General features: G+C 64.7%; 2 protein-coding genes across 2 annotated transcripts; one reads left to right on the forward strand and one right to left on the reverse strand.

Annotated features, from left to right (window-relative positions):
* Window positions 1-1103: 1103 nt before the first annotated feature.
* On the forward strand, window positions 1104-3714 carry LOC137163484 (HLA class II histocompatibility antigen, DR alpha chain-like). Its single transcript, XM_067563736.1, has 4 exons — window positions 1104-1245; window positions 2479-2736; window positions 3144-3425; window positions 3560-3714. The coding sequence occupies exons 1-4, from the start codon at window positions 1164-1166 to the stop codon at window positions 3712-3714; spliced, it is 777 nt and encodes a 258-aa protein (XP_067419837.1). The 5' UTR covers window positions 1104-1163.
* An 11682-nt stretch (window positions 3715-15396) lies between these two features.
* Window positions 15397-19990, reverse strand: LOC137163480 (HLA class II histocompatibility antigen, DR beta 4 chain-like). Its single transcript, XM_067563731.1, has 5 exons — window positions 19832-19990; window positions 18833-19102; window positions 17737-18018; window positions 16295-16405; window positions 15397-15410 (listed from the first exon to the last, which is right to left on the reverse strand). The coding sequence occupies exons 1-5, from the start codon at window positions 19935-19937 to the stop codon at window positions 15397-15399; spliced, it is 783 nt and encodes a 260-aa protein (XP_067419832.1). The 5' UTR covers window positions 19938-19990.
* Between the last annotated feature and the right edge of the window lie 1105 nt (window positions 19991-21095).

Consider the following 21095-nt stretch of genomic DNA (forward strand, 5'->3'; position numbering starts at 1 on the left):
CGGGATTGGGGCCCCCCCTGCCCAGGGGCCAATGAGCATCGGGGCTGGGCGGCGTCATCAGTCGCCAGGCAGAGCCGGCCCAGCAGGGCTGGTTCCCACACTTCTCCCCCCCTCGTAGGGGCCAGAGCGAGCGAGTGGGGTCGGGCTGCAGGACTCGCCCTCCCCCCGCCATGGCCCCGGGCACCCCCCCCAGGCAGCCGGAGAGTGGGGCCAGCCCGGAGAGCAGATGGCATCAGAGCAGGACCCCCAGCAACGGGCCTAGAAAGCGCATTCCCCTTCCCCTGGGCCTGGAACATCCCTGCTTGTGTGTGGGGGGGTGTCCCTGGTTTGTCTGGGTAAATTTAGTCACAGTGGAAGGTTTGGGGCTGACCCCAAAGGTAGAAGTTCTAAGTTTCTGTTCCCCCACCTCCATGGGCCTGTGCCCTGCCCCCCAATGACGCCATAGAGAGGGGGGCTCAGTCTCCATGGGGCAGGCACAGCTCAGCCTCTCAGCTGGTCCCACCCTCCATCTCTCTAAGGAGCTTCTCTGGCCCCCCAGTCTCTGAGCCCCTCCCCCTCTCTGCTGTGTTCATTCACTACCTCTCCCCATGGCCCAGCTGGGAAGGGAGGCCCAGAGAATTCAGTGACTGGCCCAGGGTCACACAGAATCTGGGGCAGAGCCAGGAGCTGAACCCAGGGCTCCTCGGTCCCAGATTCAGACCAAGGCCTGAACGGCTGGGCCAGCCCCTCTCTGGGCCCCCAGCTCCCAACCCCTCCAGTGCTGTGGGTCAGGGTGTCTGTGGCCGGGGCGAGCTGTGTGGCGAGGGGCTGTCCCCACACCGGGGATTAACCCCTCCTGGCAGCGCTGTGTCCACACTGGGCTGCCGGCGGAGCTGCATCGCTCTGGGCCCCACTGCACAGACCCAGCCCCGGGAGCAGGCGTCTGGCCGGGAATCTGTCCATCTCCTCTGGGCGCGCCCTGGGCTGCTGCTCTGCCCGGTAACAGGCTGGTCGGCGCAGGGATCTCTGCCATTGGCTGCCTGCCCCTGGGCCGGGCCCCTGGGGCCAATGCCGGGCGCTGCCCCCCCAGCCCTGCTCTGCCCCGCAGGGTGTGACATGTGTCCCCCGCCCAGCCCAGCTAGTGCTGCCGGCCCCACACCCAGCCCAGAGCCCGGAGAGAGGAGATGGGCGCAGGACGGGGCGTCCCCATGGCCCAGCTGGCCCTGCTCGCCCTGCTGGCCCTGCCGGGCGCTGGGGCAGTGACAGGTACGGGCGGGGCGGGGGCTATGACACATGGACCCGGGGCGAGGGGTGGGGAGGACTCACCCAGCACCAGGGAGGGGACAATGGGTGGGGGGGGGCTGATGGGGCAGGGACAGGTACAGGGGCGAGCTGGATTGGAGTGGGATTTCAGGGAGAAGGGTCTCATGCCATAGTGTGGAGAGGATGGGGTGGGCAGGGAGGGATGCGAGGGGCTGAACTGGGTGGGGGGGCTGCAGGTAGGAGAGTGTCACCCCCATGGCAGGGAGAGGGTGGAGGGGAGGCTGGTGTCGAAGCAGCAGAGGGAATGCGGGAAGGCGTATGGTTTGGGTATGACACAGCCCAGCCCTAGGGGTGCAGCCCCCTTCCCCACTGGGACTCGGAGGCTGACCCCTCCCAAGGGGGCGCCATGCACAGGGGAAATGGGGGAGGGTTCCCCAAAGAGCCGCTCCAGAGCCGGACCTGCTGAGCCGTGAGTGCGTCTGTGCAGAGCAGGGAGCCCCTGGCCCCGCTCCCCGGCCTGTCCCCTTTGTCCTCTGTTCCCCCAGGACTCAGACCCACTCCTTGGCTATTGGTGGAGGATTCCCTCCTTTGCATTTCCTCTGTGAGATCCTGCCACGTGAGCTGGGATCATCCAATGGCTCCCTAGGATGTAGGTGCCCAACTCCCTTGGGCCCTGGGGAATCCCAGCCTCAGCCCCGAGCCAGACCCTTCCCCCTCCCGGAGTGTGTCTGACCCCCGAGGGCAGCTTTACTGTCTGACCGGGGAGTTCCCAGGTGTCCCGATGGCTGGGCCTGGGCTGTGAGTGTCGGGGGCAGGGACTGAAATCACAGCAGAGCCAGTCATGGGACGGCAGGACACAGAGCGAGCCCCCTGCACAGAGGGGCACAAAACGTCCTGCAGTAGCAGCTTCTAATCTAGACCTCTCTGCACTGCAGTCACTTCCCCCTTCACAAGCTAAGTGGGTTGAGGTCTGGTCACTTTTTGGATGGGAGACCTGCCGGGAAAAATGAGCTGGGGTGAGGGAGCACAGTAGGGGGTACTGTCCCATCCGACGCAATGGTGGCCCCTATGCACCAGCGCGATGCCGGGGGGTCACTGTGCTCCCGGTGGCTACTGTTCCCTCACGGGGGGGTGTCCTAGTGCCAGTGCCACGGCTGGGGCCTATGGGAAGCGCCCAGAGACGCTGTCTCCCCAAGTGGCTGGTGGGGGCTGCTGCTGACACCCCTCTCCCCGCAGTGGAACACATGTCGGCCCAGGTGGAGTTCTACCAGCGCATGGAACCGTCCCAGCAGGAGTCCGGGGAGTTCATGTTCGAGTTCGACCAGGACGAGATCTTGCATGTGGACCTGGAGAAGAAGGAAACTGTCTGGCGCCTGCCCTACTTTGGCAAGTTCGCCAGCTTCGAGGCGCAGGGCGCCCTGAGCAACATGGCCGTGGGCAAGAACAACCTGGAGATCATGATCAAAAGATCGAACCGCACGTGGGCCCCAAACGGTACGACCCCTGGGGGGCTCTTCCTTCCCTGCCAGGGACCTGACCCTTCCCTGCCAGGGACCACTCCTCTGCTCATGCACCGGCCCTGATCTCGGAGGGCTCCGGGGCCCAGTCAGCCCAGGGCAGGGCTCTGCAGGGCAGGACCCAGACAGTTCACGCCCTCCCAGGCTGGGGGCCCAGGGCAGCTCCTTTACCAAGGGCTGTTCCTTGCCCCTGCCCCACGCCAGGCCCTGCCCGTGAGGGATTCTCTGTCCTGCACCTTGTGCTCCAGGCGACGTCAGGGCTGGGAGCTTGGCCGGCCCCGGTGACACCCCACAGCCCTGGGGGAGACCCCTGAGCAGGGCATGAGCAGCAGGGCCGGGCTGGCTCGGGGCAGGCGATGGCACCCCTAACCCCTGTCTCCCCAGTGCCCCCCGAGGTGACCGTGATCCCCAAAGGCCCCATGGAGCTGGGGGAGCCCAACGTCCTGATCTGCTTTGTGGACAAGTTCTCGCCGCCCGTGCTCAGCGTGACGTGGCTGAAGAACGGGCAGGAGGTGATGGGGGGCGTCTCTGAGACCGACTTCTACCCCCGGCAGGACAACGCCTTCCGCAAGTTCTCCTACCTGCCCTTCATCCCGCGGCAGGACGAGTTCTATGACTGCCGGGTGCAGCACGTGGGGCTGGCCCAGCCCTTCCTGAAGCACTGGGGTAAGGCCGGGCGCACGGGCACCCCGCGGGGCACAGGGCCGGGAGCCAGGACGCCTGGGTTCCATCCCGGCTCTGGGAGGGGAGGGTGGGAACAGCCCCCTCACTCCAGGCCTGTCTCTCTCTCCCCCCTCCAGAGCCCCAGGTGCCCACCCCCGTCCCCGAGACCACAGAGACCCTGGTGTGCGCCCTGGGCCTGGCCATGGGCCTCATCGGCATCGTCGCCGGCACCATCCTCATCATCAAGGGGATGAAGATGAACGCTGCCCACAACCCACGGGGCCCGTTGTGAGTAGCCGCGGGCCGGGGAGGGCACCAGCTTCACCCCCAGCCCCTCCTCGGGGGAGACCCCCCCACCTGCTGTGCTCCCCCTGCCAGCCACAGCCCCTGGGCCCCCAGCACCCTGTGTCCATGGGAGGCTCTCTGGGGGTGCTGGAAAAGGGCCCCGATCCCTGCCAGCCTCGCGCCGGGGCCCAGGCCCTGGTAACTGACTCCGCTTTGCCTTCCAGGTAACTGAGGGGCGGGGCTGATGCCAGGTGCCTTCCTGAGACCCGCTCGCGCCCCCAGCTCTGCCCCCAGCGTCCCTGCTCTGCTCCCGTTGGTGCCGGCTGCTGTGCCTGGGTGGGGACCCCCGGCCCCGTAACTGCGAGGAGTCAAACCATCAGAGACTCACTGGGGAGCCGGCCCCTCAGGCTCTCCCCATTCCCCTCTGCTGGGCTGGGGAGGGGCCTATGCAGCGAGAGGGCGGTGACCCCATGTGGCTAGTGCTGGGGATCCCCCACGTCAGGGGCTGGGGCAGCAGGGCCCACAGGGCTGGTCCCAGCCCATTGCCCTCACGGGGAAGGTTTCTATTGTCTCCAGTGGGTGCTGGATTGGGCCCCGAGCCCCACCCCCCATTGGTGAGATTTGACTGTCAGTCACCCCAGGTAATGCCCCTCCAGCTGTTACCCAGCAGGCTCTGGGCCAGATTCAGCCATTCCATGTCAATGGGTCCCACCGGGGCAGGATCGGGCCCATGGCTCGGGGTGGGTCAGCCCCAGTGCTAGAGCCGGATAAAGGTCCCTTCATGCCTGTGTGCGACTGCCCCAGGGGCCAGCTCCATGACCCCAGGTGCCCAGTGCGGTGTGTGTGTGTGTGATGGCCCCAGTCCCCTGTACAACCCCCTCCCCCAACCCCCACCCTGTGACCCAGGTACGGTCCAGCCCTGCCCCCCCATCTCGCTCTGCAGCTTTTCTCAGCAATAAAGGGGCGTTTTTGGGACGTTTCTGAGGTTTCGATCATGATTTAAACCTGGCCAGTCTGCGCCGAGCACACGGCAGCCGGGGGTATCGCAGCACGGCCGCCCTCCGTGCAGGGGCTGCTGGGCAGAACGGGCGTTAAGGGGGTTTGGTGTAAGGGTAAGGAAGGGAGCCAGGACTCCTGGGGTCTGTCCCAGTGCCGGGAGAGGAGCGGGGTCCAATGGGTTAGAGTGGGGTGTCGGGGGCTGGGAGCCAGGCCCCCTGTGGTCTCATCCCATTTCTGATTCTGCCTTGCTGCAAGCTGTGAGGTGTTCTGTGCCTCAGTTTCCCCTTGTATGACATGTGGCTGTTCTCTGGGGCTGAGGATGGTCCATGCAGCACTTTGAGATCATCCCATGGCCAGGAGGCCTGGAGAGGGGCAGGGCTCATGGGCCAGGCTCCCCGGGACTGACCCCGCCAAGGGAGCGTGTGCTGAGAGCCGCTGTCCTGTCCTGGTGCTGCGCGGGGACATCCCACAGGCTGGGGTCATTGTGCCGCGAAGGGCAGATACCCCCGAACGTGGCCCTGAGCCCCCAGCCTAGCGCTGCCCCGCACCCCCATTGGCACATGCTGGGGAGCCTCCACCCCACCCGCACCCGGCTCCCGGCCAGCAGGGATTGGATGCTCAGAGCCGCCAATAACCCCCCCCCCCCACTGACCGAGCTCTCCCATTGGCCGCCGCAGCTTTGCGCCGGCCACCTGTGCGCTCCCATTGGCTGCCACCGAACAGCTGTGCCTGGTGGGAACATTCCTCCCAGTTCAGTTCCCTTTAGGCAGCTCCAGACACTGCCCTCCAGGGGGGGTCTCAGGGCCTGGCCCTGGCCCAGGGTTAGTGAATAGCTCAGAGAGAGAGAGAGACGCTGTAAACCCCGGGCTGGGCGCGTCTGCAAGGGACAGCGAGCCTGGGGGGGGGGGGGGGTGTCATGGTGGGGCTGACACCATCCAGGGGCTGGAAGTTGGAGCTGGACAGATTCAGACTGGAAATAGGGCAAGTTTTACCCGGGAGGGGAACTAGCCTTTGGAGCAGGGTCCCAAAGGTCCCGGTGGGTTCTCCACTCTGGCCAATGTTCAGCTCCCGACTGGCTGTTTGTCTCCGAGCTCTGGGGTCACGGTGGGGCAGGGCTCTGCCCTGTGCGTACGGGGGGGAGTCAGGCTAGAGACATCACAAGGGGCCCTGCTGGCCTCGGCCTCTATGACTAATCTAGGAACGTTGCAGGATCCTGGAGCCTGGTCTCCAGCTGGAGCCCGGACGTCCACACTGCAGCGAAACGGCCCCACAGCCGCACGAAGTCAGGTCAGCTGGCACGGGCCAGTCACGGGTGTCTTGTCGCTGTGTAGACAGAATGACCATCAAGGGTGAATGTGACCGTGGGCCATATGAGCAGGGGACTAGCGAGTAGGCGCAGGGAGCTGGTGTCACCTCCCTGTACAGCAGTGGGGAGTCTGTCAGTGGCCGCGGGGGCCTGTCCTGGGGTCTGCGCTCCAGGAAGGACATTGAAACACTTGAGGGGTTCAGAGAACAGCCACGAACTTGCCCTTGAGTGAGAGCCTGACGGCGCGCAGCCTACGTAGCTTATCCCAGAGCCGGTTCATGGGGAGATTTCTGAGCGCCGAGGGCTCCTTCACCCCCAGACAGCGCAGAAGGAAAGCCAGGGCTGTCAGCTGAAGTGAGACACGGGACACGTTTGTAACTGGGTGGGGCACTGCCCCCGGGAACGGCCGACCCAGGGCCTTGGTGGATTCACCAGCATGTGGAGTCGGTACGTCAGGCTGGGACGTCTCTGGCTAACAGACCCGCTTTCGCTCGGCTACCGGCCATGGGCTGGGTGTCGGAGCCCGATGCAACGCTCTGGCCTGTGTAGGCAGGAGCTCAGACCAGATGCTCTGATTGGTGCCCTCTGGCCTCAGCAGCTCTGGCTCCATGACAGGCTGTGGGGAGAAGGCCCCAGCGCCCAGTGCTGACGTACTAGAGACCCCACAGCGCAGGGTCAGGGGTTACCCAGGATCGGGGCTGGGACTGAGGGAGATGCTGGGATCGGGGGGAGGGGAGGGGCTCAGGGAGCACACAGGCTAGGGTCCGGCAGGGTCACAGGTTATCCAGGGTGGGGTCTGGTGCTGGGGAGGGGGCTGGGATTCAGGAGGGTCCGGTGGGGTCAGAGGTCGCAGGAGGCAGGGCACTGGCTGCCCTCTAGCAGGCACAGGGAAGCTGCTGTCGCTCGGGCCGGCCGGGGGCGTCTCTCCAGCTTGGGGCGCGCCCTGTCCCTCGTGGTGGGGATGGAGCAGACGTTGTTCATGCAGAGCCCAGACCCGGCTCTCGCTGCAGCAGTTCCACCCAGTAACCAGTGACCCGGCGGCTGCAGGGCCTGCGATTGGTGCGGCTGTAACCACACCCGGTGCACGGAAAGTCCCTGGCAAAGCCCCGGTTCCCGGGAGCACGTGCCAGGAAACTGCATTTGAGAAAGTCCCTGGCGTTCGCCCAGCCCGGGGGGTGGGGAGCAGCTTCCAGTGCACCATGGAGGGAGCATGGCCCTGTCTAGAGATGCCGTGAGGGCAGCAAAGCCAGATAGGGTGATGGGACCAGCTCAGAAAATCCGACCTCGACCCCTCCATTCTCAGAGCGAGGGATCCTTTCAGCTCACACAGCTCCCCGTCTCACAGACCCCCCCCAGCCCCAGGGTTTCCCCCGACAACTCACAGACCCCTCACAAGCCACGAATCCACAGACACGGAAAAAGGCACCGGGCAAGCAGCCATCCTGGTTAAACAGAGACGTGGAAACAATGATCAAATGCTAAAAAAATCAATATAGGGCCAGATGCAAAAAGGGGGAGTAACTGGCAATGAATATAGGTGACCAGTAAACAAATACAGGTGATTGATAAGGGAAGCTAAAGGATTCAATGGCCAACAGGGTTCAGGAGAATAAGACGAGATTTTAAAACATATTAGGGACAAAACTAACCCTCGCTCAGGGGTTCTCAGTCCATCGCTAGGTGCAGATGGTAAAACTAAAGATGCAAAAAAGGCAGGAATGTCACCGAGCTATTTCTGTCTGTGTTTGGAGTGATGCCGGAGGCTGCGTCCGCCCCTGATGAGCTGTGGACAGAGCAGAACATTTTCCATCTCTAATGCAGGAGGCGGCGAGGCAGCAGCTGCTAACATCAGACACGTTCAAACCAACAGTCCCAGCTCGTTTACATCCAAGGGTCTTAATGGAACCAGCTGAGGAGGCTCTGCGTGTTAATACAGCCAAAGGCCAGGCAGTACACGGGGCACCCAGGACACAGGACGGAGACTGCCTTGGGCAGCCAGGATGCAGAGAAGGGCTTAGGGGTCACCGCAGATCCCTGCCTGAACGTGCGTTTTCAGTGCAGGGCTGTGACACAGCGGGCGCAGGCGACCCTTGGAGGTAGAAGCAGGGGAATATGGAGCAGCAGAAGGGACGTGGCCGTGCCTCTGTACCCTGCATTGGTGATCCCCCTAGAGACGGCCGTGTCCGGTTCTGGGGCAGACGCTTTACAAAGGCTGTGGAAATACTGGAGCGAGTTCAAAGAGGGACCAGGAAAATGCTCCCTGGGCTGGAAAACAAACCTGAGGCTGTGACATTCGAGGAGCTCAGCTTATCGCCGAGCAGGCTGAGAGGGGCTGGCTGATCACTGGGGCTGGGGCCTGACCCACAGGCCGAGATCTGAGAGGGGTGGGGGGCTTCAGTCTTGCTGACAAAGGCAGAACGTGATCCAAGGGCTGGAGCTGAAGTCAGACATCCCTGGAGCTTGTAATAAGATGCAATCTCTGAACAGCATCTCTGGGCTTTTCTTCTGACGTGTCAGGGCTTGGCCCAGCTGGAGACAGGGCACCGCATGGGTGCCCGGGGCTCTGAGTGGCTCCAGAGACTCCTCTGCCAGGCTGCTGGGTCTGGCTCACACGCTGGGGGTCACCAAATTGGGGCAGGGAAGGAACCTCCCCCAGGACAGCCTGGCAGGGAGCTTGGGGGGGTTTCACCTTCCCCTGCAGGGCAGGAAGTGGGTCACCAGCTGGGTTTAGGGGATCGGGTCCCTGCCATTGCAGGGGTCTTGGCCCTTGGGGCCCCTCGGTCCCTCCTGGGTTGTGCCTGGGGCCACAACCGCTCAGTCCCCTGAGGCCTAAAATCTTTGGTCCAACAGGTGGCTGGGCCCGGCACCGGGGACTGGCCATGGGTTCTGGCCTGGGCAGCATGTGGGCCAGGCCACATGATCCACTGGCCCCTACTGGCCTGGCTCTCTAGGGAGCCATGGGTGCTAGGGGCCCAATCCTCGCGAGTGTAACGCCAGGCCCAGCACCTGCCATGAGGGAGTCTCGGCCTACCCTTCGCCCTGCCCCCAGCCCCTGCCCCCTACTGCAGCCCGACCCCCCAGTCCAACCCATCACAGCCGTGCTGGCAGCTGGCCCCGTCCCAGCCCCTTTGCCCTCGGCTGTCCTGGGGTGGCCGGGACCCACATCCCAGCTCCCCAGGGGCTAACCCCCCCCCCGGGGCTCTTGGTGCAGCTCTCCGGGGGGGGGGTGTCCCTAGCAGGGCTGGTGGCCCCCCCGGCCCAGTGTCATAGAATCATAGAATCATAGAAGATGAGGGTTGGAAAGGACCTCAGGAGGTATCTAGTCCCACCCCCTGCTCAGAGGAGGACCAACCCCAACTAAATCATCCCAGCCAGGGCTTTGTCCAGCTGGGCCTTAAAAACCTCTAAGGATGGAGATTCCACCACCTCCCTAGGTAACCCATTCCAGTGCTTCACCACCCTCCTAGGGAAAACGTTTTTCCTAATGTCCAACCTAGACCTCCCCCCCTGCAACTTGAGACCGTTGCTCCTTTTTCTGTCATCTGCCACCACCGAGAACAGCCTAGCTCCATCCTCCCTGGAACCCCCTTTCAGGTAGTTAAAGGCTGCTATCAAATCCCCCCTTATTCTTCTCTTCTGCAGACTAAACAAGCCCAGTTCCCTCAGCCTCTCCTCATAAGTCCTGTGCTCCAGCCCCCTCATCATTTTTGTTGCCCTCCGCTGTACTCTCTCCAACTTGTCCACATCCTTTTTGTAGTGGGGGGCCCAAAACTGGACACAATATTCTAAATGCGGCCTCACCAATGCCGAATAGAGGGGAATAATCACTTCCCGTGACCTGCTGGCAATGCCCCTCCTAATGCAGCCCAATATGCCATTAGCCTTCCCCACAACCCCCCACCAGCCAAACGTCCCCACTGTCCCCCCGCCCTCCAGCGACACTCTCCCCCCACCCCGCGCAGCACACGGGGCTTTTCCCACAGACGCTTCCACTTCACCATGAACTCAAGTAACTCCCCCACGCCGACCAATCACCGCGCGGACCTGGGCAGTGTCATCGGTCTCCGGCAGATTCTGGCCGGGCCGGGCTGCGATGGGGCAGGTTGACGGGCTGGGAGCAGCAGTTATGGGGTGGGGGGGGGCTGAGATGGGGGCAGCGGCTACCCCCGCCCCACACTCCGGCCGGCTCAGGCGGCTCCGGGCAGCAGTGCGGTGCACGTGCCAGGCCGGACGCAGACGCTGAGCCCATGCGCTGACCTTTGCTCCTGCTGAGTTTGGGGTCAGGGTGGGACAGGTGTCTGATGTAAATGGCCCCTTAGAGGGGCAGGAATCCCCAGAGCGCCTCAGCCCAGGGCCCAGCTAACCTGGCCTCCCATCTCTGACAGGCCGGTACCAGCTGCTCCAGGGGGAGGGATGCGATAACCAGCCCTGGGAGAGGTTTAACCCTCGATAGCGAGAGCTCAGCTCCTGTCCCAACACAGGTGGGGTTTGATTCCCACCCCAAGCGCTCTTTAACCCCTGCGGAGACACCCTCACGGGTTCCTATAAACCTCCAGCTCCTGTGTGAGTCCAGCTGAGCTCTTGGCCCCCATGAGATCTTGTGGCAGTGAGTTCCACAGGCCAGCAGCGCAGCTTTCCTTTTGCCAGCTTTACCTGGCCACGATTCAGTGTCACTGACTGTCCCCTTGTAATTATTTCCATTACAGCCTGTCTAGAGCCCCCGGCTCAGGCTGGGTCCCTACTGTGCCAGGTGCTGCACAGATCCTACTCTCCCTGATGTTGGTTCGGGGCCAGCTCTGCATGGGCGGCAGCCCCCACCACTGTGAGGCTGACCCTACCTGGGGTCACAACACGGGGGCCAAGCGACGCTGCAGACACCCGGGGTTTCGCTTCCTCCCCCGGCAGCCCCGTGTGGGGCAGAGCCCAGCGTTGGGGGAAGTGAAAGGGAAGTGAAAGGGTGGGTTTCCATGGCTCGGCGGAGAAGTGGCCCTGGCTGTGCGGTTCCCCGGGCCAGGCAGCCGGTGGCGGGGCCAGTGGGGAGGGAGACGGGCCCCGCATCACCTGTCACCAGGGCAAGGGAAGCGCAGGGCCATGGCGAGCAGAGCTCAGGCTGCTGGCAGGGCTTGTCCCTGCTGCAGCAAACAGCCACTGCCCCGAGAAAGGCTCCGCTGCACCAAAGCCAGTGCCCCTTGGGGGGGGGGGAAGGACCCACAGCTCACTGCCCCCCTCACCAGCCTGTCTCCCCCTGCTGGGGATGTACTGGAGCTGGCGCCCCAAGAGGGGAGAGACCCTGTATCTCCCCCCCCCCCAAACCAGCCACACCAATTCCCCCTAACCTGGAGCTATTTGGTCACTTGAGCCTCATTCCCCGGGTTAGAAACACAGATGATGTGTCTGAGATTAGCCAAGCATCCTGGCCTCCAGAACACCCCCCCCCCCACTCTAACCACTAGACCCCACTGCCCTCCCAGAGCAGGGATAGAACCCAGGAGTCCTGGCTCCCTTTCTCGTTGCCCATAGACGCTGAGGCAAGAATGGCTCATTGTGATCAGCTCATCTGACCTGCACAGCGCAGCCACAGAACCTCGCCCGTCCACTCCGGTAACAGCCCCCGAACCCCTGCCTGGGTCACTGACACCCTCAACTCATGATGTAAAGATGTCACGTTACAGAAACTCCACCATTGACACTAGTTTAAACCTGCACGTGACCTGTGACCCGTGCCCCACGCTGCAGAGGGAGGCAAAACCCCCTCCGGGTCTCTGCCAGTCTGACCCAGGGGAAAATTCCTTCCTGACCCCAAATGTGATGACCCCTCGCTGGCTGCCCCCCAGGTGGAGACAGGAGCCCAGGCCCCGATAACAAGCCCACCCGTCAGGGTCACTGGGAAACAGCCCCCAGCCTGGAGGAGAACATCGCTGCCGTGCTGGGGGCAGGGGGGATCCAATAGTCCATGAACATCCCCGTCCTGTGGGTGCCTTGGAAGGCCGGGGTGGGGGTGCTCAGCGCCTGTGTGGATCACAGCGAGCTCTGTGCTAGCCAGTGCCTGACACCTGCCCTGTGCCTAGCACGGGGGAGATTCTGGCCCGCCTGCCTCTACAGCGTGGGGCACGGGGCACTGGCTGGGGATTCTCTGCACCTTTAACCATGACCAGAGGGTGTCAGTGACCTAGGCAGGGGTTCGGGGCTGTGCAGGAGCTCAGACGAGATGATCATCTTGGTTCCTATGAGTCCTGCCAACGCCTGCCCTAACTAGTGGATACTGGCAGCTGCCTTGGCCTTCGGTGCTCAGCGCACGTCGGCATTTCCCCCCCTCTGGGACTCTGGGAATTCCTGGGCCTGCCTGTTGGGTTGGAGGGGCCCAGCTGCCATGTCAGGAGGTGCTGCAGAGCGTTCAGACACCCGCCCTGCCTGGGAAGGGGGAGAAGGGCCAGGGAGGTGCTGGCAGAAGGGGGGATCTCGGCCATGGAGTGGGGAGGGGCTACATAAAAGCGGAGCCTGCAAAAGTGAAGGCGAGTGAGACCTGGCCCAATCCCCGGCTGAGGAAGCAGGTACAAGCCGTCACCGGGGAGGCAGGGTCTGGCCGGAGGTTGTCCCTCACGTAGGTACCCTGGGTGCCCTGTCACTGGCTTGTGTGAGACGGGGCAGCCAGACATGGGCGTCTGGTCTAACGGGGTCCATGGTCCGGCAGCGAATGGAGGCAGCCTGAGACAGCCCCAGCTCTGGGAGCCCGACTGACAAACCGTGGGGGGTTCAGACGCCTCTGACAGGCTGCACTGCAGGAACGCCGTGAAAAGGGGCAGAGACGCCCCCACCCCTCTAGAGCGCATCTGAGCAAGAGTTTGCTTCCCTGAATGAAAGTCTGGCCCCAGGCCAGGCCCTCTGCAGACTACAGGCCTGTCTGTCCTGGAGACGTCTCCCTGTCTGCACTGACTGCTCCCGGCCCACAGCCAAGGACAGGGGCTGGGGTCACAGGACTCTGACAGAGCCTCGTGCCCCCAGATAACGGTGTGAGGATGATCCATGCGGCTCTCCCAGCTGGTGCCCTGGCCAGGCACTGAGCCATGGATTCCCCCAGGACACCAAGTGGGGAACCTGGGTCCCTGACTTCTCCATGGGGCAGTGTGATGGGCATCGCAGCCACGGACGCTGTCTGTGGGGCCCACGCTGTGTGATGGTCACGAGGGGTTCATGTATCACTGCGGGCTGGGGATTGATCTGCTCCGTGGGGTGTGGGGTCGCCACTCACACGGCGCTGTCACAACAGGCGGGTTGTCAGTCAGCTGCCCCTGCACAGATGGCCTGGGGGCAGCATGGAGGCAGGAAGGTCAAAGCAGAGCCCATCCCGGTCAGCCCAGAGCCCAGCCCAGCCGCAGGGAACCCCTGGGTCCAGCTCTGTCTGTCTCTGCTCCTTCGCAGACACCTGGTGCGAGCCCAGACCCCGTCTAGCAGCCAGCCCTTCCCCCACCCACCTCACCCCTCTGCAGCCTTGGGTACCCAGCTGGGCAGAGAGCAAAGGGGAGTCCCTCGGGGAGGGGGTGTTGGCTGCTTGGTGTCACTGTCCTGTGACTGGATTTGCCACTGTCTTCCCAGCTGCTCCATTGCTCTGGGGCCCATGGCCCAGACAGCCGGCGACACCCACACCTTGTCTCTCAGTCTACCCTGAGAGCAAACAGCCCCTTTCCACCCCGCCGGGTAACCATGCAGCATACGGGGAAACTGAGGCACACACAGGACTCATAAAACATTACAGAAAATTCCCACTTCGTCTCAACTGGCAACTGCCGGCAGATGCTGGACCTCCCAGCCAACCCCCTGAGCCGGGTCTGGGACTCTGCTGGGGACGGGCTCTCACGTGGCTGGGGAGTGAATCTCTGGGCCTTTGGGGGTGAGGAGCTGGGTCTCCCTGAGGGGAAGGAGCTGGAATGCTGGGTAATAACTGCCCCCACTGTACGTGCTGCCCCTGAGCTGCTCCCCTGCCCCGTTGCTCAGCCCCCAGTGCTGGGGGTATCAGACCGCTCGCTGCAGCCTGGACTAGGGACAGGAGCGTCCCTCCTGCTGCATCTGCCTCTCCCCTGGGAAAGGGATTTGGGGATCCCCCTCTGAGGGGCTCCCTGTGCCCCCTCCCTGCTCTCCCCACCCCTGGGGAAGGAGCCCGTCCAGCCTGGGAACAAACCTGCAGCTCCCCCAGGAGTCACCCCCACCTCAGAGACACCCAGTGGGCTCCTGCCCCCTCCAGCCAGTCAGATCCAGCCCCTGCCCAGCACAACGGCCCCGATCTCTCCAGCTGCCAAATGGCCCCACCACCGTGTGTCTGGGGCATCCCCTCCCCCAGGGCTGCTGGTCTGTTCTTTCTCCCATGGGCACGGAGCGTCTCCACCAGCCGTGCTGCATGAAACAGCTGCGCTGCTGCAGCGTGTGCGTACAGCCCAGCCCTAGGCACCGGGTGAGCCGGGGGGACAGCAGAGGACAGAGACTTTGTTGATGGCTCCCCACACGCGGCAGGAGCAGACATGCAGGAGCTGCTCCCAGCCACTGACACTCGGGGAGGAAGGGAATAAAAAATCCCTGCCAAGGCGGGATCTGACCTGGACACTGCGGGGCAGGAATTACTGAGCATGAGTTACAGATCCCTGGGCTGTGCCTGGTCCAGCCCTGCAGGACACGCAACGTTTGATTCTGGTAGGAGCTTCTGTGACCTTCTGCAGCCCAGGAGTGTAACGCACTGTGTGTGTGTGTGTTTGTGTGTGTGCATGCATGCGGGTGCGTGCGCGTGCGTGTGCAGGCATGCGTGTGCATGTGTGTTACCTGCTTTAACCTTGTAAATAACTCCACGTTTCTTTTTCTCAGTTAATGGATCTTTACTTCGGTTATTGCAGGATTGGTACAAGCGGCGTCTGTGCTGTGAGCTGAGGTGCCAGTGAGCTGGGGTAAGTGACGGGTCGTTTGGGGCTGGGAGGAACCCGAATATCGGTCTGATTTTTGGTGGAAGGGACGATTGATTACAAAGGGAGGCTTGCCTGGGTGGTCAGACAGATCGGCCCGGGGCTGTCAGTGACTCCGCGGTGAGGTTGTTACAGGGCCTGCAGCGTTTACACCGGATCCATTGGTGAAATCGCAGTGTAGGACTCAGCTGCCCTGAGGGTGCGACTCACATTCATGAGCCACCCCAGACAGCATGACAGAGTCACCCTGGGGCCCTGCTGGGAGTGAGGGGCAGGGACGGGTCCCAGGCGGGGGCAGCGCAGGATGGAGCCAGGCAGAGCGCGGGGAGCAGACGGTGATGGGGAGGGTCCAGCCCAGGTTCTGCTTTCTCCAGGCCGGGCCAGGCGCTGGGAGAGACGGGCGGGAAACTCCTGCCGGCCGGGGTCCGACGCCCAGGGTCTAACTCAGGAGCCCTGCAGGGAGAGGGAGAAAAGTCACCCCCTGCCCATGGGGCTAGCAGGACGGACGGGGGGATTTTCTCTGCCGGGCCCCCGGGCGTCCACAGTGACTCTGACCGGCAGCCGCAGGCCGGGCAATGCTCTGCGGGACTCAGGACCCTCTGCCCCGCAGCAGCTCGGGGATCGGCCTGAACGGGAACCGAGGGAGCCGGAGCCTCCTCCGCGGTGCAAACACCCCACTGCCCAGCTGCCCTGGGCCTGAGCCGGGCGGGTGACATGGGCTGAGGGGCAGAAGCAGTCGCCCCACGGGCACCCCAGGCAGCCTGTGGTCAGTGGGAGGGGGTGTTAATGAGGGGAGTGAGATTGAAATTACCTGCAGGTTGGGGAAGGGGATGCCCTGAAAAACAAAGAGAAACCTGGTCAAAGCCTGGGCCGGGGGAGCCGGGTCCTGGTGGGGGGTGTCAAAGTTTCAGTCCCTACCCCATGGCACAGACCATCTCTCACTGGGAACCCAGCCCCTTCCAGCCTCACCACCCCCTCTCCCCCGCACCCGTTATTATTGTATATTCCTGACCCAGGATCCCTGCCCGGGGGAGGGATTGGAAACGCTCTGAGCCCCGGGCAGGGGCAGCTCCCTGCACTGCGAGGGGTCGGGGTCTCTGTCCCAACCCGGGGCCTCAGTCGGGGAGGGGAAAGTGGGAGCTCCCAGCCTGGCCCAGGGCCCCGCACTGAGATGTCCCCATGGCCCCCTGCTCTGTCCCTGCCCCTAGGGGGGTTGGAGGGTCTGACCCAGCCCCATGCTGGGGGGCGGGGGACCCTGCAGCCAGGCCCAGATTCTCCAGAACTCTCCCTTGTTCCACATCCCCCTAGAGAAACCTCAGTGCCCTGCCCCCCCTCACCTTTCTTGTTCCGCAGGTAGATGGCCAGTCCCGGCGCCAGGAAGATCAGGCCCAGCACGAAGCCCCCGACCCCCGTCAGCATCTTGCTCCGGGCGGCGTCAGACTGCGCCTCTGGGAAAACAGGGCCGGGCCGGGCAGCCGGGTCAGAGCCGAGGGGCCTCCAGCCCAGGCTCCCGGCCGCCCCAGTGCCCACTGCCGGCTGGGGCAGAGCGAGGGCAGAGCCCAGGGGCAGCGCTGGGACAATCTGCCCCAGGCCAGGGCTGCTCCTGGTCTGTGAGCGGCAGAGACCGGCTCAGGCCCTGGGTGTGAGGTGTGAGATCCTGCCCGCTGCCAGCAGGAGCTAGCCTGGGCCTGTCCCCACGTCCTGGGCTGGGCAGAGCCAAGCAGGGGCAGGAATGATTCAGCTGAGGACAAGGGAGCACGGAGCGGATCTGAGGACAGGCAGATTTCGGCTGCAGGTCAGGGTGTTTCCTAGCGGTAAGTCTCCTGGGGTTAGCAGTGGGATTTCCGACCGGCCGAGGCACGGGGGTGGGGGCAGAGCACCGGGGGCTGCTCCAGGGCCAGGGATGCCAGGCCCCAGGGTGACACACACCAGCAATACCAGCGCTCCTGCCCAGAGGGGTTGGGCTGAGATGCACCGTGCGGCGTCTGACTGGCTACAAGTTCCAGCCGTTTCTCAGCGCGAGGCCGGGGAATGTGGGTGACGCTGGGTTTTGCCATGTTACAAAGTTCTCACAGCCACCGTGGAGCTCCAGCGCTGCCGTGACGTGGAGCAGGTCGGCCGCCCTGGGCCAGGGACTCACCACACGTCAATATCCGTCCAGCCCCAGCCCCGTGACCTGCCCCGAGTCTGGCTTTGCACACGCTCAGCGGAGATTGTCAGAGTCCGGCAGATCCCATCTGCACTGAGCGTGCTCCAACCCCACAGAGTCCCACATGCCAGCTGCACTGCACGTGTGCCAGCCCCATAACTGGGTGCACAGCGCCCCACGGCGGCTGGGACTGAATGTTTCCTGCCGTGGCTCTCCCTGGCTGGGACTGTGAGGGGGCTGCGGCGTGGCCCTGACAGCAGAGACACTCCTGTGCACTCAGGGCTCTGCTGGCTGCTGCCCAGGCCAAGCCGGGGGGAGGAGACTCTGCCTGGCCGGGGCTGGGTGAGGAGCAGCCAGTGGAGGAAGGAGCAGAGGCTCTTGTGGGGTCCCTTGGCAGAGGTGTTTGGTCCGTCTCAGCAGATCCTGTCCCGGCTCCCCGTCCCCTTCTGTCCCAGCTCCACTCAGAGACCCCCCCAGCTGCAGGGCCCATCGCCGCTGTGCAGGGGGGTCACGTCCCTGGTCTCTGCCCCAGCCGTGGGGACCGGCTCTGACCCAGCCCATCCCCCGAGTGCTCCCCACAGCGAGGGGTGCCCCTGCGGCTCAGGGATGGCCCCCGCTCAGAGCTCTTACCCCAGCGCACGGTGAGGGGCTCGGGCAGGCTGACGTGCTGCACCTGGCAGGCGTAGACGTCCCCGCGCCGGGGGCTCATCTCCAGCATCACCAGGATCTGGAAGGTCCAGTCTCCGTTCTGGAGCAGCTCCGTGGACACCACCCCGGCCGTCTGCTCCTGCCCGTTCTTCAGCCACTTGATCTGGATCCCCCCGGGGTAAAACCCCGTCACGGAGCAAACCAGCAGGTGGGCGTGGGGCTGGGACCCCGATTTGGTGGGGGAAACTTTCACCTTGGGCTGAACTGGGGGAGGGAGAGAGAGAGGGGGAAGAGGCAAGAGACTGAGGGGGGCTCAGGGAGAACAGGTGACCCCCCTGACCCAGGTAAAGGTACTGGGCTCCCTCTGCTCTCCCCCACCACAGGCTGGATCTCTCCTGCCCCTCATTGACCTGGGCAGGTTTGGGCCGAAAGGGCCCTGAGGGGAGTCATGTCCCATCACCCGCATGTGGACAGAGATAGGGACTGTGTGACCCCTGGGCCCAGGGAGACGGGGTCTTAGCCCATGGACCAGGGGCTGTTACCACCCTCCAGTCAGGGAGATCCTGGGGGGCAAGGGCAGGGTTGGGATGGGGTGGAAAGTTCTGCCTCATGACCTGGCCCTGCACAGCCCACGAAGGGGGGCTAGCAGCTGGAGGAGCCGCCTGCCCTGGGGTCTTAGTGGGGGGCAGTGGGGAGCCTGAACCCCTCTGGGGGCTGGGACCAGGGGAGGGTCAGTGCCTCGAGACTAACTCGAGTCTGGGGCTCTGCTCCCCCTGGACGGGTGGGGCACTGAGACCTGGGGGGCTGCCTGGCGGGCGGGGAGGGGAGGACGCGCTCTCCCACTGCCAGAGCTGCTGCCCCACCTCCTTCCACTGGGTGACCCCGCCCCCGTGTGACCCCGCCCGCTCCTGCTGCCTTCGCCCCGCCCCGCCAGTTACCCCGTGTCCTGACACCGCCCTTCCCCCCCGCTGACCTCCCAGCCAGGAGCTGCGCGGCCCGCCCCCCCATGTCTGGCCCGGGCGGGACCGTGGATAACGGGGGGACCCAGAGCGTCCGGCTCCGCCCGCCCCGCGCTCACCTCTGCGCTCCACGGTGAAAGGCGCGTCCACCCCGTAGTTGTGCCGGCAGAACCGGTTCGCCTCGCCCCGGAACCGCGCCAGCTCGGCCGGGTCGTTGTTCCAGTACTCCACGTCGGGCCGGCCCAGCTCCGTGTCCGCCACGAACAGACCGATGTCGCTGTCGAAGTGCGCGATCTGCTGCCGGTCGTAGATGTGCCGGCCCAGCAGCCGGACCCGCTCGGTGCCGTTGGTGAAATAACAGTCGGACTTCCACTGATACACGAACCGCCCTGCGGGGCAGCGTGGCTCGGCTCAGGGACGCGCCGCGGGGGGGGAGAAAGAACAGCCAGAGCTCCGCCCCTCTCCCGGACCACGAGGAGCCCGGCGGGCGGGAGCGGGGACCACGGGCGAAGTTGGGGGACATGCGCCTCCCCCCGCAAGAGAGTCCCGGGCCGGAGGGGGATGGTGCTGAGCCGTCTCCTGGGTCCTAGCGCCGAGGCGCCGGTTCCTCCCCGTGTGCTGCACCCTGTTCCCTGGGCCGGGGAGGGGAGCGGGGACAGCACGGGCGAAAGGGGCAGGTGGATGCGGGATTGAGGGGGGCACACGGGCCGAAGAGAGGGGGCAGGGGCACGGGGACGGGACGGGGAAGGAAGCCGGAGCCCGGCCCGGTGTCTCCTCGGCAGCGGTATCTGGGCTCCCCCGTTAAACCAGCCCCTATCCCTAGCACTGGCAGCCCCGGTACCAGTCCCGGCGGGGTCAGAGCCAGTGAGCGCGCACCCAGCCCCCCCCCCCCCCCCCCCCCCGCCGCCCAGCTCTGCCAACCGGACTGCAGCCATGGAGTGACAGTAACAGCGAGCACAGACGGGGAGACGCGGGGCAGAGAATGAGGGGGGTATTGACGGGCGGCACACAAGGTGACGCAGGGCGGGGCTCCCCGGGCCATGTGGGGTCCGACCCCCCCCACACACACCCAGCCCCTGCGCAGGGCGGGGCTCCCCGGGCGCGGGGTCTCTGCTCACCTTCGGGCTCCGTGCAATGAGCCAGGCGCGTTCTCAGCACCGTCAGGGTCACGAGCAGAGCCCCAGCCCAGCGGCTCCCGGCCCCCAGGCTCCGACCCGGCCCCATCGCTGCTCGGCACGGACCGATCTGGGCAGTGCCGGGACCCCCCGCCTGGGAACGTCTCTGCCCCGCTGCCCGCGCCAGCCCCATGGCCGGGATTGGGCCCCCCCCAGCCCACGGACCAATGAGCGTCGGGTCTGGGCGGCGTCATCAGTCGCCAGGCAGAGCCGGCCCGGGCAGGGCTGGTTCCCACACTTCTCCCTCGCCTCGCAGGGCCCAGAGCGAGCGTTCACCCCCAGCTCCCCGTGGGGCGGGGCAGGGCCATTATCCCCATGGCCTAGCTGGGCCGGGAGGCCCCGAGAATTCAGTGAGTGGCCCAGGGTCACACAGACTCTGGGGCCAAGTCAGGAAGTGAATGCAGGGCTCCTGGGTCCTGGGCCAGCACCCAAACTGCTGGGCCCCCAGCCCCTCCTGATGGGCGCAGTGTGAAGATGTAGGGCATTAGATGGAGGGGGTGAGTTGGTGCATTGTGGGAGGCTGGGTTTGGGCCGGGGGCCCAGACCAGCGCACCCCACAGAGGGCCCAGAAGACCACACACGGGGAGGGATTTTGGTCACTAGCAACAGAGGCGAAAGACCCCCTGTCCTGGTCTCACCTGGATAATCCCCCAAACCCCATCCATGGTCTACACTTGATGCTTATCTCAGCAGAACTCCGTGGGGCAGGGGCGTGACCCCCCAGTGCAGAGCTGGGCCGGCTAAGCCCCCCGTGTCCACACAGCCGTGCTGCAGAACAGGGTGTCTGTGGCCGGGGCGAGCTCTGCGGGGAGGTGCTGTCCCCACCCTGGATAAACCCCTCCTGGCAGTGCTGTGTGCACACTGGGTTGCCGGGGGAGCTGCACCGCTCTGGGCCCAGCCGTGCAGACCCAGCCGCGGGAGCGGAAATTTGCAGTATGGCCAACCCCGGATGTTCAGAAAGCAGGAGCCAGGCTCACCAAAAATCCTGAGCGTGGCTTTAACCTGCGATTGTGTAAAACACTAGCCCTGGGCTCGGTGCATTCGCCGTCTGCTCTCCCAGCCACTCGGTGCCCAGCCCTGGGGTTACAGTTGGACGCTTTCTCCACAGCCCGAGGGCCAGACACACCCTTTGTCTCTAAGGAGGCGGCTGAGACCGGCCCAGCTGCACGTGACTCCAGGCGCTGGGGCTTTAAGGAACCCGTAATTG

The sequence above is a fragment of the Emydura macquarii genome, unplaced genomic scaffold (genome assembly GCF_026122565.2).
Source record: "Emydura macquarii macquarii isolate MOO-44397 ecotype Brisbane River unplaced genomic scaffold, CSIRO-AGI_Emac_v2 contig_2584, whole genome shotgun sequence".
In the NCBI taxonomy this organism is placed as follows: domain Eukaryota; kingdom Metazoa; phylum Chordata; order Testudines; family Chelidae; genus Emydura; species Emydura macquarii.

What these genes read in the sequence shown, in the direction of transcription:
- LOC137163480 (XM_067563731.1), bottom strand. Translation starts at nt 19,937, where the DNA reads ATGGGGCCGGGTCGGAGCCTGGGGGCCGGGAGCCGCTGGGCTGGGGCT. An exon ending in TCATTGCACGGAGCCCGAAG is followed by an intron (nt 19,103 to 19,831) that starts GTGAGCAGAGAC and finishes GCTGCCCCGCAG; the next exon opens with GGCGGTTCGTGTATCAGTGG. An exon ending in TTTCACCGTGGAGCGCAGAG is followed by an intron (nt 18,019 to 18,832) that starts GTGAGCGCGGGG and finishes TCCCTCCCCCAG; the next exon opens with TTCAGCCCAAGGTGAAAGTT.
- LOC137163484 (XM_067563736.1), top strand. Translation starts at nt 1,164, where the DNA reads ATGGGCGCAGGACGGGGCGTCCCCATGGCCCAGCTGGCCCTGCTCGCC. An exon ending in GGGCGCTGGGGCAGTGACAG is followed by an intron (nt 1,246 to 2,478) that starts GTACGGGCGGGG and finishes CTCTCCCCGCAG; the next exon opens with TGGAACACATGTCGGCCCAG. An exon ending in GCCCTTCCTGAAGCACTGGG is followed by an intron (nt 3,426 to 3,559) that starts GTAAGGCCGGGC and finishes TCCCCCCTCCAG; the next exon opens with AGCCCCAGGTGCCCACCCCC.